General features: G+C 43.1%; 1 protein-coding gene across 1 annotated transcript; it reads left to right on the top strand.

The window, feature by feature from the left end:
* Window positions 1–1,814: 1,814 nt before the first annotated feature.
* On the top strand, window positions 1,815–8,442 carry LOC306972824 (uncharacterized protein; the record flags this gene model as incomplete). The annotated part of the gene is made up of 5 exons (XM_079569531.1): window positions 1,815–1,993; window positions 2,854–2,934; window positions 6,202–6,282; window positions 6,893–7,735; window positions 8,429–8,442. Exons 1-5 carry the CDS (start codon window positions 1,825–1,827, stop codon window positions 8,440–8,442), a joined length of 1,188 nt encoding a protein of 395 aa, XP_079425657.1. The 5' UTR covers window positions 1,815–1,824.
* Between the last annotated feature and the right edge of the window lie 4,886 nt (window positions 8,443–13,328).

The following is a 13,328-nucleotide window of genomic DNA, read 5'->3' as shown; positions in this document are numbered from 1 at the left end:
GGCGAGGCCTATAAAAGCCCGCGTCCAACTGTAAAGACATTCATTTGATCTGGACCAGAGCTGCGAGCGCCGAAGCAAAGGTGAGTCTCCAGCACACAAACGTCGCACGGGTTCGGATGTTTCTGCACTTGTCAAAGCAAGTTTGATGACGATTTAGAATTCTTCTCTGCATTGACAAAGATCGATTATTGGACATCTGTTTAATGCTGAACATTTTAGAATATACTTTGATATACTTTTTTATTAATACAAAAACACACAATGGACATATTGAAACTACTGAGAATTCTGGGTTGGAGATACAGAAAGTACAAGATGTACACCCGCCTAGATGGAAACTGATGGAAACTAGCATCTGTGCTCTAATCTGGCATATTTATGTTGCAAATGTTGTAGATTGTTCATTGATATGTCCCAAAAAAAGAAACGACATTTCCATTTCTCAAAATTCATCTGTATAAAGGATATTTAATGGTCAAGAGCTGGATGTGTTTTATCAGTCAATGAAGATCTCGAGCTCAAAAACAGTGCACGATTTCTGACTGGTGAACTGTAAAAATCTAGGTTGAACGCAGCTCTTTGGAGATCTGCTTTGGCACATGAATTCACATACACAGTTGGTAATGAGCACACTGACTTCACACACGTATTGTCTTACATTGTTGCAACCTCTTATGAGAGAACAAAGGCGGAGAAAGAGAGCGATCGGGCCCAGCCTTGTCCACACAATGCCCTGTGAAAACGATCTTTGACGAGAACCAGGTCGCCCATCAACAGAGGGAGAAGCCCGTCATGAAACCCGGCCACACTCGAGGACAACATCAGAAGGACAAGTCAATATTCACAAGATATAAAGTTCTGAATTTAAGAGGTGGATGTTTAAAAGAGCTTTTGGGTACAGCTGCCTTTTGAGTAGGGCTGGATTAACCTAGCAAGAGGCGGATTGATACTACAGCGCCAATAACACCTATATTAATGTTGTATATTATAGGTCTGTTCTCTTTAATGCAGCTCTACCCTAATACCCATCCATGCCTCCCATTGGTCAGTACTCCTGGTTAATGACAGGTGAATTCAATTGAATGTGAATCGTGATGTAAAACTTTGGCCATTTTGCCGAATTCAGGCTGAGGACAGCTGAGGAGCATGTTCATGGGAGGATCACACATATCTCTAATTGAAGCTCAGCGTAAAGAAAACAGTTTTCACCTGGTGTTCAGGCCGGTGGAGTCTTTCTGTGCAGAGTTTAAGTTTCCCTCAGGTTATCCCCTCAGCCACTAAAACATGTGTAATAATGTCCTCTGGGACCGAGGGTGCCCTGAAAACAGATTATTTTCTGGTGAAACATAACATCAAGAATAATAGGATTTAAAAAAAACAAAGTAAATTCTGATGGTGTTGCGAAATTGATACATTCGTATGTTCTGTCATGCCTTGTCGAGTTTGAAAAGGAGCCAGTAGGCGATAAAGCTGCTAACAGGCTAATGCCACATCACACCTTTCCCCAGGACAATGGTATAAAACTAGCTTTATACTCGATCTAAAATTGGTGCCTTTACAGTCATGGTGATGGATGTCCATTGTCACTGGTCAAATAAAGTAATAAAACACATGTGATGAGTTTGAGCCTGATTGGTTGTCTGTGTTGTGCAGATGCTGCTGAGGCTGTTTGGGCTCATAGTTCTGAGCGTGCTCTGTTGGACCAACCAAGACAGCCAGTTCTACAATGAGGAGGAGCAGGAGTCCGAAGGTCCGTCCGAGGGGCTGAGGCGGATGCAGAGGAGCCTGGCATTCAATAACCTATCCAGCCTGCCAGTGGGCCTTATGGGTGCAGCCGACACGCCCGTCATGTTCCCGGACACCTCCATCTGCGACGTCCTTCTCAACTCCCAAGAGCCGGTCGCCATCGACCAGATCCCCTTCTTCTGCCTCTGCTCACACTGCAAGGCCACGACGGGGCCCAAGGGCGAGAGAGGGGACCGGGGCCTGCAAGGCATGTGTCCCCACACACCACACCCATCTCAGCAGTCACTCAAGCTAGTTGCAACGGCAGAGAGGGTCCAGTACAGTCTTTGGGGATCTGAACTTTGTGCTTTACTTAAAGGAACAGGCCACCGTTTTTCCATACTGAGATATGTTCTTACCTGAGCTTTGACGAGTTCTTTAGGACCTGTCTGATCTTCCCCCGTGCCTTCAGTCACGTAAACACAGCGCAGACGGCGTTAGCATTTAGCCTCTCCCTCTCTCCTCTATAGCTCCAAAACAGGTCAAGATAGAAGCTACCAAGCTCTTCCACGTTTTCCCTATTTAAATATGGTTACGTGAAGTGTTACACTACCAAGTATAATTACTCAAAATGAAACAATGTGGATTTTCTAAGCGGATAAAAGGGGGAACTATATTGTAAGGCGTAATAATACCAGGAGTAGTTTGAAATCCGCGCAGTAATCTTCACTTTACTGTGCGGATGCCAGAAGGAGAGTTTGTCCCTGTTGTGTTGAAGTACAGGAGGTGAAGTGGGTCACAATTTACTTTTTTGAAACCACAAACTTGATCTTGATCAGGACTAACTTTAACTTTTGTCATACAGTAATTTGACTTTTAGACTTTGACCATAACTGCACAAAGGTACCAAACATATTATTTTTGTACTAGTTTAATGTCGCTGTGCAAACACGGGGAGGATGAACTGTAAGTGCTTTTCAGACAGGCTTTATCATCTGGGCCATCTCCTATGTCCTTTCTCAGATAACACACAGCCTAGATTTGGGCATTGTCAGAGCAGAAACTTATCTCAGATGTTGTGGTGAAGAAGTGGCTCCCTCTGTCTGAATGCTGTGTGCTTGTGCTCAGGTTTTACGGGCAGCCCCGGGAGAAGGGGCTTCATGGGCTTTCGCGGACGCCGTGGGTTTACCGGAGCCCAGGGTGCCAAAGGTAAGGTATTTGACTCTTCCATCGTTGTTTAGGGCAGTGAGGCGACACTCATGACCATTCACAGTCTTTTTATGACTTATTCAGGACTTTTAAAGGAGACATATTTACGGTCAAAAGTTTTGGAGACACTTTTTATAGGTTTGATTATAATTGTTTTTCTTTTATTACAAGACCATTTCCATTTTCTCAATGAGCTTCACTATGTCGTCACAGAAATGTTTTTTGGCTTCACAGGAGTTAAGTCATTTCACGTGAACCTTATTATATGAAGCTTATTGAACACATTTTGAGTGAGTTTTGTGTTTTTTCTATGACATATGAGGCAGTGCAGATCGGAACACTACAGCAATAGAAGAAGAAACCAGGAAGTAAATCAAAAAGTCAATTTTATTTGCCTATTAACGTATGTGTGAACTGCTTAGCCTCGATATCGTTAAAGTATATAGTGGTGAAAAAAAGTATCTATGGGAAACTGACCAAATACTTTTTCCCCCACTGTAACTAAAATAACTTGTGCGTTGTTAAAGTGCTCCTGGGAGTTCAGATGTTACAAAATGTAGTTATAAAGAACGCCATGAGAGGGCGCACTATCTGCTCCCACTGGCTGCAATGAGCTGTGAAGTAGTTCAAATGTAAAGTATTAAAGCAGTACTAAGTAACTCTTGCCCCTAGAGGCCATAAGCGCAACTGCAGGTGTCGTAGCAAGTTGCAATTTTTTAACTTGGTAATTGTCTGTGAGAGTGAATCCTACGCTGACAGGAAAGGCGAAGGGACAGAGGGATATTGTTCATCCAATTATACAATGGAAATAATTTTTTTCACTCAATCTTGGCTGTAAACACGGTTTAAAGTGACGCTAGCCCGCAGTTAGCTTTGCCCATTAGCATGTTAGCCTCTTCTTTGTGATTGCATTAGTGTGCATTGGTGACTCCGACCCGGTAGCAGTCAAGTTGCAAACATGGTTTTCTGGCCAGAGACACCAGGGGGAGATGAAAGACCCTCCAATCATCCCATAAACACTTGTATTACCCCCACAGGGACTACGGAGAGGATTTATTAAAGGATCTGTATCCTGCTATTTTAGCAGTATCGGCATTCATAATATATTGTACCTCTACCACTATGGAGTACTCATTTTTGTGATAAATATAATGCACTTCGATTCAGTTAACTCCACCCCCCTCTCTCCGGACATGCAACTTAACCGTAATATAAATATACAGTAATAAGTGAAGTTACTTCACAATACAGAGGAGTTGACATCTGCAACACAGCTTCATAAATGGCTAACACACACGCTAACACACACACTAACACACACACTAACACACACACTAACACACAAGCTAACACACAAGCTAACACACACGCTAACACACAAGCTAACACACAAGCTAACACACACACTAACACACAAGCTAACACACATGCTAACACACACACTAACACACACACTAACACACACACTAACACACAAGCTAACACACAAGCTAACACACACGCTAACACACAAGCTAACACACACGCTAACACACATGCTAACACACAAGCTAACACACATGCTAACACACACACTAACACACACACTAACACACACACTAACACACACACTAACACACAAGCTAACACACACACTAACACACACACTAACACACATGCTAACACACATGCTAACACACATGCTAACACACACGATAACACACAGGCTAACACACACGCTAACACACACGCTAACACACATGCTAACACACATGCTAACACACATGCTAACACACACGATAACACACAGGCTAACACACACGCTAACACACACGCTAACACACATGCTAACACACATGCTAACACACACGCTAACACACACTAACACACATGCTAACACACATGCTAACACACATGCTAACACACATGCTAACACACACGATAACACACAGGCTAACACACACGCTAACACACATGCTAACACACATGCTAACACACACGATAACACACAGGCTAACACACACGCTAACACACACACTAACACACATGCTAACACACATGCTAACACACACGATAACACACAGGCTAACACACACGCTAACACACACGCTAACACACATGCTAACACACACGCTAACACACACACTAACACACATGCTAACACACATGCTAACACACACGATAACACACAGGCTAACACACATGCTAACACACATGCTAACACACAAGCTAACACGCAAGCTAACACGCAAGCTAACACACGTTTTGATAAACTCACTGCTCTGCTCCATCGCTGTTTACATTGTGGGACTTGTGTTGGTTATAAAAGTGAATCCACTTTGATTCTGGTGAAGGTTCACAAACATCCATCAGAGACAGTCACAGAAAAACACTGTTTTGGTGAAAGTCGCCGAATCCCGGAGATAAAAACAACTTCTGACGAGTGGCCTCTTCTTTAAAAAGGTTGAATAAAGTCCTCATAGCCAAACGCGCTTCTTTTTCTCCGTGACATGATCGTTAGGTAAGAAAAAGGAACAGGTGTGTCCAGAGTAGGTAACGAGCTCCATCTTCAGCTGCAGCACAAACATGACTGATCTGTTCAGACGCTCAGGTTTGTTTTGGCCCCAGCTGACCTGGAAGCACCTCGGGCACATCCTTTTTTTTTTTTTTTTTTTCTCTCTCGTTGTTTCTCTCTTACGACAGACATAATGAAAAAGCTGTTTTACAAATTCAAATCAGGCCGTAATGCATTACATTACAGTCGACGAGCACTTCCCAACTCAGCAGGTCAGTGGTTCACCAGCAGAGGGCGGAGCCTCAGAGAGCAGGATTCAGGAGGACACTCTGGGGATGTTTTTGATAAGGAAATAGCAGAACAACATGGCTAAAAGCTCTAAAAAGTCGATTTTGCATGATATAGGACCTTTAAGGTAAACACGTTACTGAGTACTGCTTTAACATTATAGCGAAAGATGTGAGTTTGGTGAATGTGTCTACACATCATTCCTCTCACTAAACCTTTGAGGATTCCTCTGTGTGACGTTTACCAGAGTGTGGAACAGATATGCAGGATTACTGTAACAAATTAGAACCCGATGAGCATATATACATGGTTCAACGCTCAAAAGACTAGAGTTAGCATGTAAAGAGTCTTACTTTTGTAAGAAGAGCATGTTGTCTTCTTTGTTTAATTATGGAATTGTACTGTACGCAGAACTGATGTTCCTGAAGTATTTCAAAAGTTGCTGCCCTATCGTCTGATGTGTTCTGGACTTGTGTGTTTGGCAGGTCAGAACGGGGACCAGGGGGACAAAGGACAGCCCGGACACATCGGCTTCCAAGGCATCAAGGGACAGCTCGGAGTTAAAGGTGATCATCAAAACACCATCAGCTGTAGGTTGAGGTTCAGTCGGTCTCATAGGTCAGCGTTTCCAAGATGTGAGCACTTAAGGACAGACTCTGTTTGAACCTTGCTTACTGTAGAATGTACATTTGATTTGCATATTTTGTGACATGTTAGTTACAAAGATTTGCTCAGAAAGGATTTTGAATCAAGATAAGATTTTGAATAAGTAATTTAATTCTGCAAAAATGCAAATTTCTTCTCAATCAATCAGATTAGACATTAGAAATTGAAAAGTCCCTCTGAGGAAACCTTTAAAATATTGTTAAGTCACCGCCTTGAAAGTTTGGAGTCTGTAGGAGCTAACATGTTGGAGTATTAGGAAAACATTGTTTATTTAGACTTGATGGGGAGATTCTGTGCGTCACGTGGAGACAGAACATGTCAGTATTTGTCAATGAAAACGCCGCCATGTTGGAAGGATTTTAGACAAACTCTGAAGCACAAACTGACAAAACCTCATAAATTAGCCATCATAAAGGGAGAGTTTGAAATGAAAGGGGACATTTTTCAAAACTCAATGTTCAGCTCCAAAAAGGATGTTTATTGACCTCCACATTGTGCATGTTTTGGCAGGAGAGAAGGGGGACGATGGAGACGATGGCCCCTCAGGGCCACTGGGGCCTCAGGGTGTGGCTGGCTCCTGCCTCTGTGAGCCTGTCATAGGTCCTCCTGGGTACTCAGGTCCCTCGGGACCAGCAGGGGCTCGTGGTTTACCAGGCATTCCAGGCTCTAAGGGCCCGGCTGGTGATAAGGGTGATAAGGGCGATTTAGGAGTGAATGGCAGAGATGGTGCAGAGGGGTTAAAGGGAGCGCAGGGTGAGCCTGGTCCGTGTGACTGCACTGACGGTGTGGATGGTGCAGATGGTCAGAAGGGGGATAAGGGAGACACAGGAGGTAAAGGAGACACAGGTCCAAAGGGAGATCAGGGTGAAGTAGGTGCCCCAGGGCCAATCGGAGACCCGGGTTTTCCTGGGCGGCCCGGACCCTGCACACTCGCTGTCCAATCAGCTTTCTCCGTTGGTCTGGAAACACCCTTCCCAGCCCCAGAAAAACCTGTGCGCTTCACTAAGGTCCTCTACAATGTCCAGGGTCACTACAACCAGGCCCTGGGCATATTCATCGCCCCCGTCAACGGCACTTATGTTTTCTCTTTTCACCTCGCTGTCAGAGACAGAGTCCTAATAGCCGCCTTGTTCCATAATTTCCACCCCGTTATTAAGATAACCGAGACAACCAACTTTGCCACGGCCAGTCGGAGTATAGTGCTGCACCTCACAGGGAATGACATACTGTGGGTTCAGGTTAAGGACCAAGTCCACAACGGCATGTACGCGGACGAACTGATCAGCAGCACCTTCACTGGCTTCCTGCTCTCTCCAGACGAATGTTACTTCAGCCTAGATCGATCTTTTACTGGTAATACTACTACTTTACCGGTGGATAAGCCATTTTCATGGACTTAAGGTTAAAATTCCTTCTTATCTAAAGGAAGTATCCACAGATACACGGAATGTATTTTTAGCCTCAGAATAGATACTCGTGTTCGACATAGTGCTGTGCTCTGTCTCCTGTCAGTTGGTTCTTCAGTGATGCTCTCACAGCAGGTTTTTTATTTATTATCATATCCCACAAAATATTTACAAACAAATTTAACAAAGTCTAATTTAACAATCATTAACATGAGTTATTTATTGTATATTAAGAGGCCATTACCGACTGCAATGCAATGGAAAAATCAACCCTACTTATTGGTTTCATATATCATGTAAATGTTAACCATACTACAGAGCTTATGCTTGACTCACATTTGGGTGAACATTCCGTGTATCTGAGGAAAGGGCAATGGGCAGCTGAGAGTTCTGTCAAGCTCCCTGTTGTTTTCCTTTGAGGCGTCAGCTGAATCTCGCTCAAATACAGAAAGATTCCAAGATTACGAGTGTATAATCACAAAACATCAGTCAACAACAATCATTATTCATTATCATCTTAAAGGCAAAATCGCCTTCATAACGTTGGCATGTCAGTGAGTATTTACGGGTAACTTACTGTCTGCTGCATAATCTGGATACATGAGCTAATTGAGCCAGACTCTGCTGATGTTCCCTTCAGGACCTAAACCCTGAACCAACTATTTCTTGTGCACAGAGCCCACTAGCTGAGAAATAAAATCAATATTTATTTACTTAGAAACAAATATGTTTTAGGTCAAATCACGCCTTGCACTCCTTCCTTAGTGTCAGATGTTGTAATGCACTTTGAATAGTCCAGAAATAAAGATTGTTAGTGTGATCCTGGCCTGTGTGTGTGTGTGAACTGACTCCTTTCAACTTGGGCGACTTAACTTGATGAAATGGACTAAGACCTGTGACTCCACTTGGAAGATGTTTCTCAAAAATAAATTAAACACATTAAAAACAACTTTGCGCGTGGCAGAGACCTTCAAGAACTAGCCAAAGTTCAGCAAGGGGCAAAAAAAGCTAGAAATCTGAAAGCATTTTGTCTCCAAAGACTTGCATTGTGCTTCTTAGACTTGACTTGAACATAATGCCTTACTTGGACTTGCACAACAAGGACTTGCTCCAATCCGCTGTAGCCTGGCCGGCCAGCCTCTCCTACTGTCTGTTCAAAAGCAGGAGCGTCTAGGACCGCAGCCATGTTTTTTAGAGATTCTATTACAGGTGCAAATTTGTGACATGGCCCCGAACGTGGAAGACCTTCTTAAATCGTCACCGTATCATTCGGAACACAATTGTACAACTTCTGTCACGTGTAAACAAAAGAGTTTTTCCAAGATACCACAGTGTCTCAGGCCTCGGTTTTCACGTCTTTGTCCTTAGTTAAGCTGCTTTGTTGGTTGGACAGTGCATAACTGAACCCAAATGTACATGTCTTTGCGAAGAATAGGAAAAGTGTGTAGTCTGACTGGCCAGGCTAGAGCCCTGCAGCAGTTCAATCTGTATCCTTGTCTTTCACACTGCATCAGCCTGGCCTTGATTCATTGAGATGTCTGGGAGAAGGTAAAAAAGTAATGCATGACTAATACTTCACCGTATTCCAGAATCAATGTCAAAGCATTGTCTTCTGTTTTCTCCACGTGACTAGAATAGAAACGTCCAAATGACTTAGCCTGATGGCTTCACGTAGAGTTCCTCTCTTTGATTGCTCCTGTACATATGTGAATCAGGGGAAGTCTCACTTTGACCCCAGTAGTTTTAGGGGCCAACTGTCAATGAAAACACGAAGCTGTGATCTTAATGTGCTCCTTGATTTGCTGATTTTGTGAATTTGTCCAGAATAAAACCCGCTTGAAGCTGCTGTTGTGTTTCTCTGTTGTGACTGATCTCTTGCCACTCGTTACAAAGGGACCTTGGATTTGCCGTTTCAGTGAATCATGTTTAGACTGTCAATTCGCTGACGCATCATTTGGCGACCAACTAAGTCATACTGTACATTGAGTAGCAAATGATGTGGAATTACTGGACCACCGAAGAGCCTGGTAAAGTTTTCATTTATCGACAATTCATCCAAATGAAACATACCAGAAATTAGATTCATTTATCTCTATATTCAATTGGTAAAACTTCACGTTTACATAGCCTAGCCCTCTACAGCGTTTCAGCTTCATTGTCACTTCCTTGTGGCAGAGTTGGGAGTTGCAAATTTTAGGACTTGACTTGCTTGACCATGGCTATAAAAAGACTTGACTTATGTAAACTTGCCTTTTGTGCTTTGAGACTTAGCTCGAGGCCAATGAAAGACTTCCCCTGACTTACTGTGACGTATTTTTTATTGACTTGAGTGTAACTGATGAAAGACAACATAATTCAGTGCGTAAAACTAGCGCATGTGTGTTTATACAGTATACGTATAGTACAGTGTAAGTATGTTTATACAGTACACGTATGGTAATTATTCAGCCACAGGTTCTTTTGGTTTCCTCAACATCGCGGGAAAAGGATAAGGAAATGTGCATTCCTTTGGATGAATGAAAACAACTTTTACATCATCTTTGATCATCAAAATATTATGTTTTCGTTGTTATGACAATCCATTTCCTATTGTAAAAGTATTTTAAGGAAGTATTAGTAGTCCAACAGTGAAAGTTAGACCTAGCTCCGAGGTTAGTGGGTTATAGAATCGTTCAGAGGTACCAAGGCTTATGAAACAGAAAAGAAACCACTAAATACGAAATATGTAAATGTTAAGCTAACACTAGCTAAAGTTGCGCTAACAGCGGCTAAATGCTAATATCGGCAAAATGAGGGGTGTCCTCTCTCTCGTTGCCAATCAGAGGCCAGCAGTTTATTCATGGCACACGGGTCAGCGCTTTGGCCGCAGCCAGAGGTCGGCTTATACCTGGTCAGACTGTTTTGACCCTGGCCTCCGCAGTGGAAAAGCTTGCCAAACCAAGTTGACCCAGTATTGGGCTGAGTGACTTTAGTGACCACCTGGTGGTGCTGTGCGAGGCTCCTTGCAAAACGGGCAGTGAACGTCATTAACCAAGCAGATATTGTAAAGATTTCTTTCCATATACAGGCGCGTGTCAGCCGAAAGGCTGTTTCACCCGCTTTTCCATAACAAAGACCAGGGCCAAACCGGTCTGGTCAAGGGTTTTGGGACCGACCTCTGGCTGTGGCCAAAGCGCTGACCCGTGTCTGATGTGACGTGAACAGACTCTGGCCTCTGACAACGAGAGACAGGACAGTCCTCACTATTGACACGCAGGTCAGATATTAGTAAGCGTTTAGCTGCTGTTAGCGCAGCTTTAGCTGGTGTTAGCATAACATTTGCATGTAGCTTACCTTCATAGTTGTATTTAGCGGTTTCTCTAATACAGCTTGGCTCCTCTGAATGATTCCATAACTCCACCAGAGGGCAGCATTTGTCCACATTTGTTCTCATCGCGGCTCTAAAAACTTTTAATGACGTTCTGTACAGAGTGCTCCTCAGTGGGGGCTCCGCCCACAACAAATGCGTGTGTGTGTGGTGGAAACAAAGAAGCATGTGCGGGGTAGAGTCCATACATGCACGTAGATGGTGGCGTGTGCGGTCTGGTCGCGGTATGTGGAACGACGGTAAAAGTGGAAGAGGTAATGGCTTCAGAGAGGAGCAGTCGGACATCGCCCACAGTGAGTGAACTGTCACCAGGGTACTCCCAGTGTACATCGTCCTGCTGCTGCTGTTGGAAACCTAATCAACATGTTAAAAATAACCAATACATTTCGACAAATAATAAACCAGATGATGCCTTTCTAAACTGCCTCGACCCAACAAACCTGAGAGACCTAAATCTGTGGGGATGTACTGTACAGTGTACATGTTTAGGTTCCTCGGACCATAAGTCAAGGGTGGAGTTGTTGGAATAGTTGAAGGTCCAAGTTAGTGAACTAGTCATTACACCAAAGGCCCCTCGCGACTACCACTGAGGCTCAAATAATGACAATGTGTATTTCCAGAAACTGGACATGTGTCAAAGTGACAAAGACAACTAAAAGAAAACACACTTTTTGAAGCTTTTCATTTTTATTTACAACACAATAAACCACTCAGGAAATTGAATATTTTCAATGACTTTGCTCACACACACACACACACACACACACACACACACACACACACACACTACTACAGTACTGTCAGCCTGCAGCCACTGCTTTTTGCCAATAAAGCAGCAGCAGATCAGTGTAGTAAAACGTTAGAAGATCATTCTGTCAGCACATGACATGTAAAACTGGTCACAAACAATAATAGAATGTTACAATATGTAGGCTAATGCAATGAATGAAGCTTGAGCTTAAAATTATATTGCAAACAACTGGGCTATATGTTTCTGTGTCACAAGAGCAACTCCACAAGCTTTCCTGTCCTTCCAGGATTTGGTGAAGATGCAATCGCAACTATTACAGCAAAATCTGAATAATCACTGCGTCATTGCAACTTCTCCAAATAAATAAATGTTCCAATAATCCGCAATTTTCTTGCAACTATTCCTTTACACAGCAACTTCCCCGCAACTAGTGACTTTCTGATTCTGACTATACTGTTTAGCAGGACAAGAAATCACAACTTTTGGAAAAATGTGAAATGAGGCGTTTTAGCCTGCAGCAATACTAGACGTACCCCAAATGATCAGCGAGACACAGATGTGCTATTCTTACTGTGAAACACCAAAGCGGGAGTCACAGTATTGCAGTCTCTATCTCCATAGAGACAAGCTGGTGGTGTCTCACTTTCAGCTAAGTGTTATGAGTCAGGTGTGAGGAGAGACGAGCCTGGGCCACACGTCTCACGAGTGTTGTGTATTTTTGCTTCGTTTTGAATTAGCTTCCAATGCGATTAGAAGTGATGTCATGAGCAACGTGCCAGAGGTACGGGCGTCGCCAAAACACAATCAATCCCATTTTTCACAGACTGCGTCCAGCGTTGGGAGCTGTTCAAAAGAAATACTTTTGTTGTTCTAATAGGTGGCGTTCACGATTTAGAATGTGATGATGTCATAATGTCAGATGGAGGGTGGGGCCAATACAACTCTATGGGAGAAATGCAGTTTTTGGAAGAAATCTCCAAAACGAAAATTGACAAATGTTTTTCCTCATCAGTATTTGATCGTGATTGGATTCACAAACCTGTGATATTATTTTTATGTTTGAAAGTCCTTTCTATTGGACAACATCATGGTCATGTTTTCGCATATTGTCACCACTTTTGGACATTTTTCAGAGATAATAATTGTACATCAGCTCATATGAGCCGACAGAGGAGACGATGAACTTTGTGACAGTTTTTGTTTCATGTGGATTCCTCCAGTAATGACTGAGATATGAGCCAAAAAACAAAGACATAAAAATATGCATTTTGTCAGTTACCACCGTTACCATAGTTACCGTCAGTTGACCTCCACCTCAATGTTAAACTGTGGGCTCTTTAGAATGTTGTGATGTCACGTGAACGCTACCTATTGTGCATTTACACCAGGGGTCTCCAACGATTTTTTTTTTTTTTTACATGG

The sequence above is a fragment of the Gobius niger genome (assembly GCF_951799975.1).
Source record: "Gobius niger genome assembly, chromosome: 13".
Classification (NCBI taxonomy): domain Eukaryota; kingdom Metazoa; phylum Chordata; class Actinopteri; order Gobiiformes; family Gobiidae; genus Gobius; species Gobius niger.
This window is presented reverse-complemented; position numbering and strand designations above follow the sequence as displayed.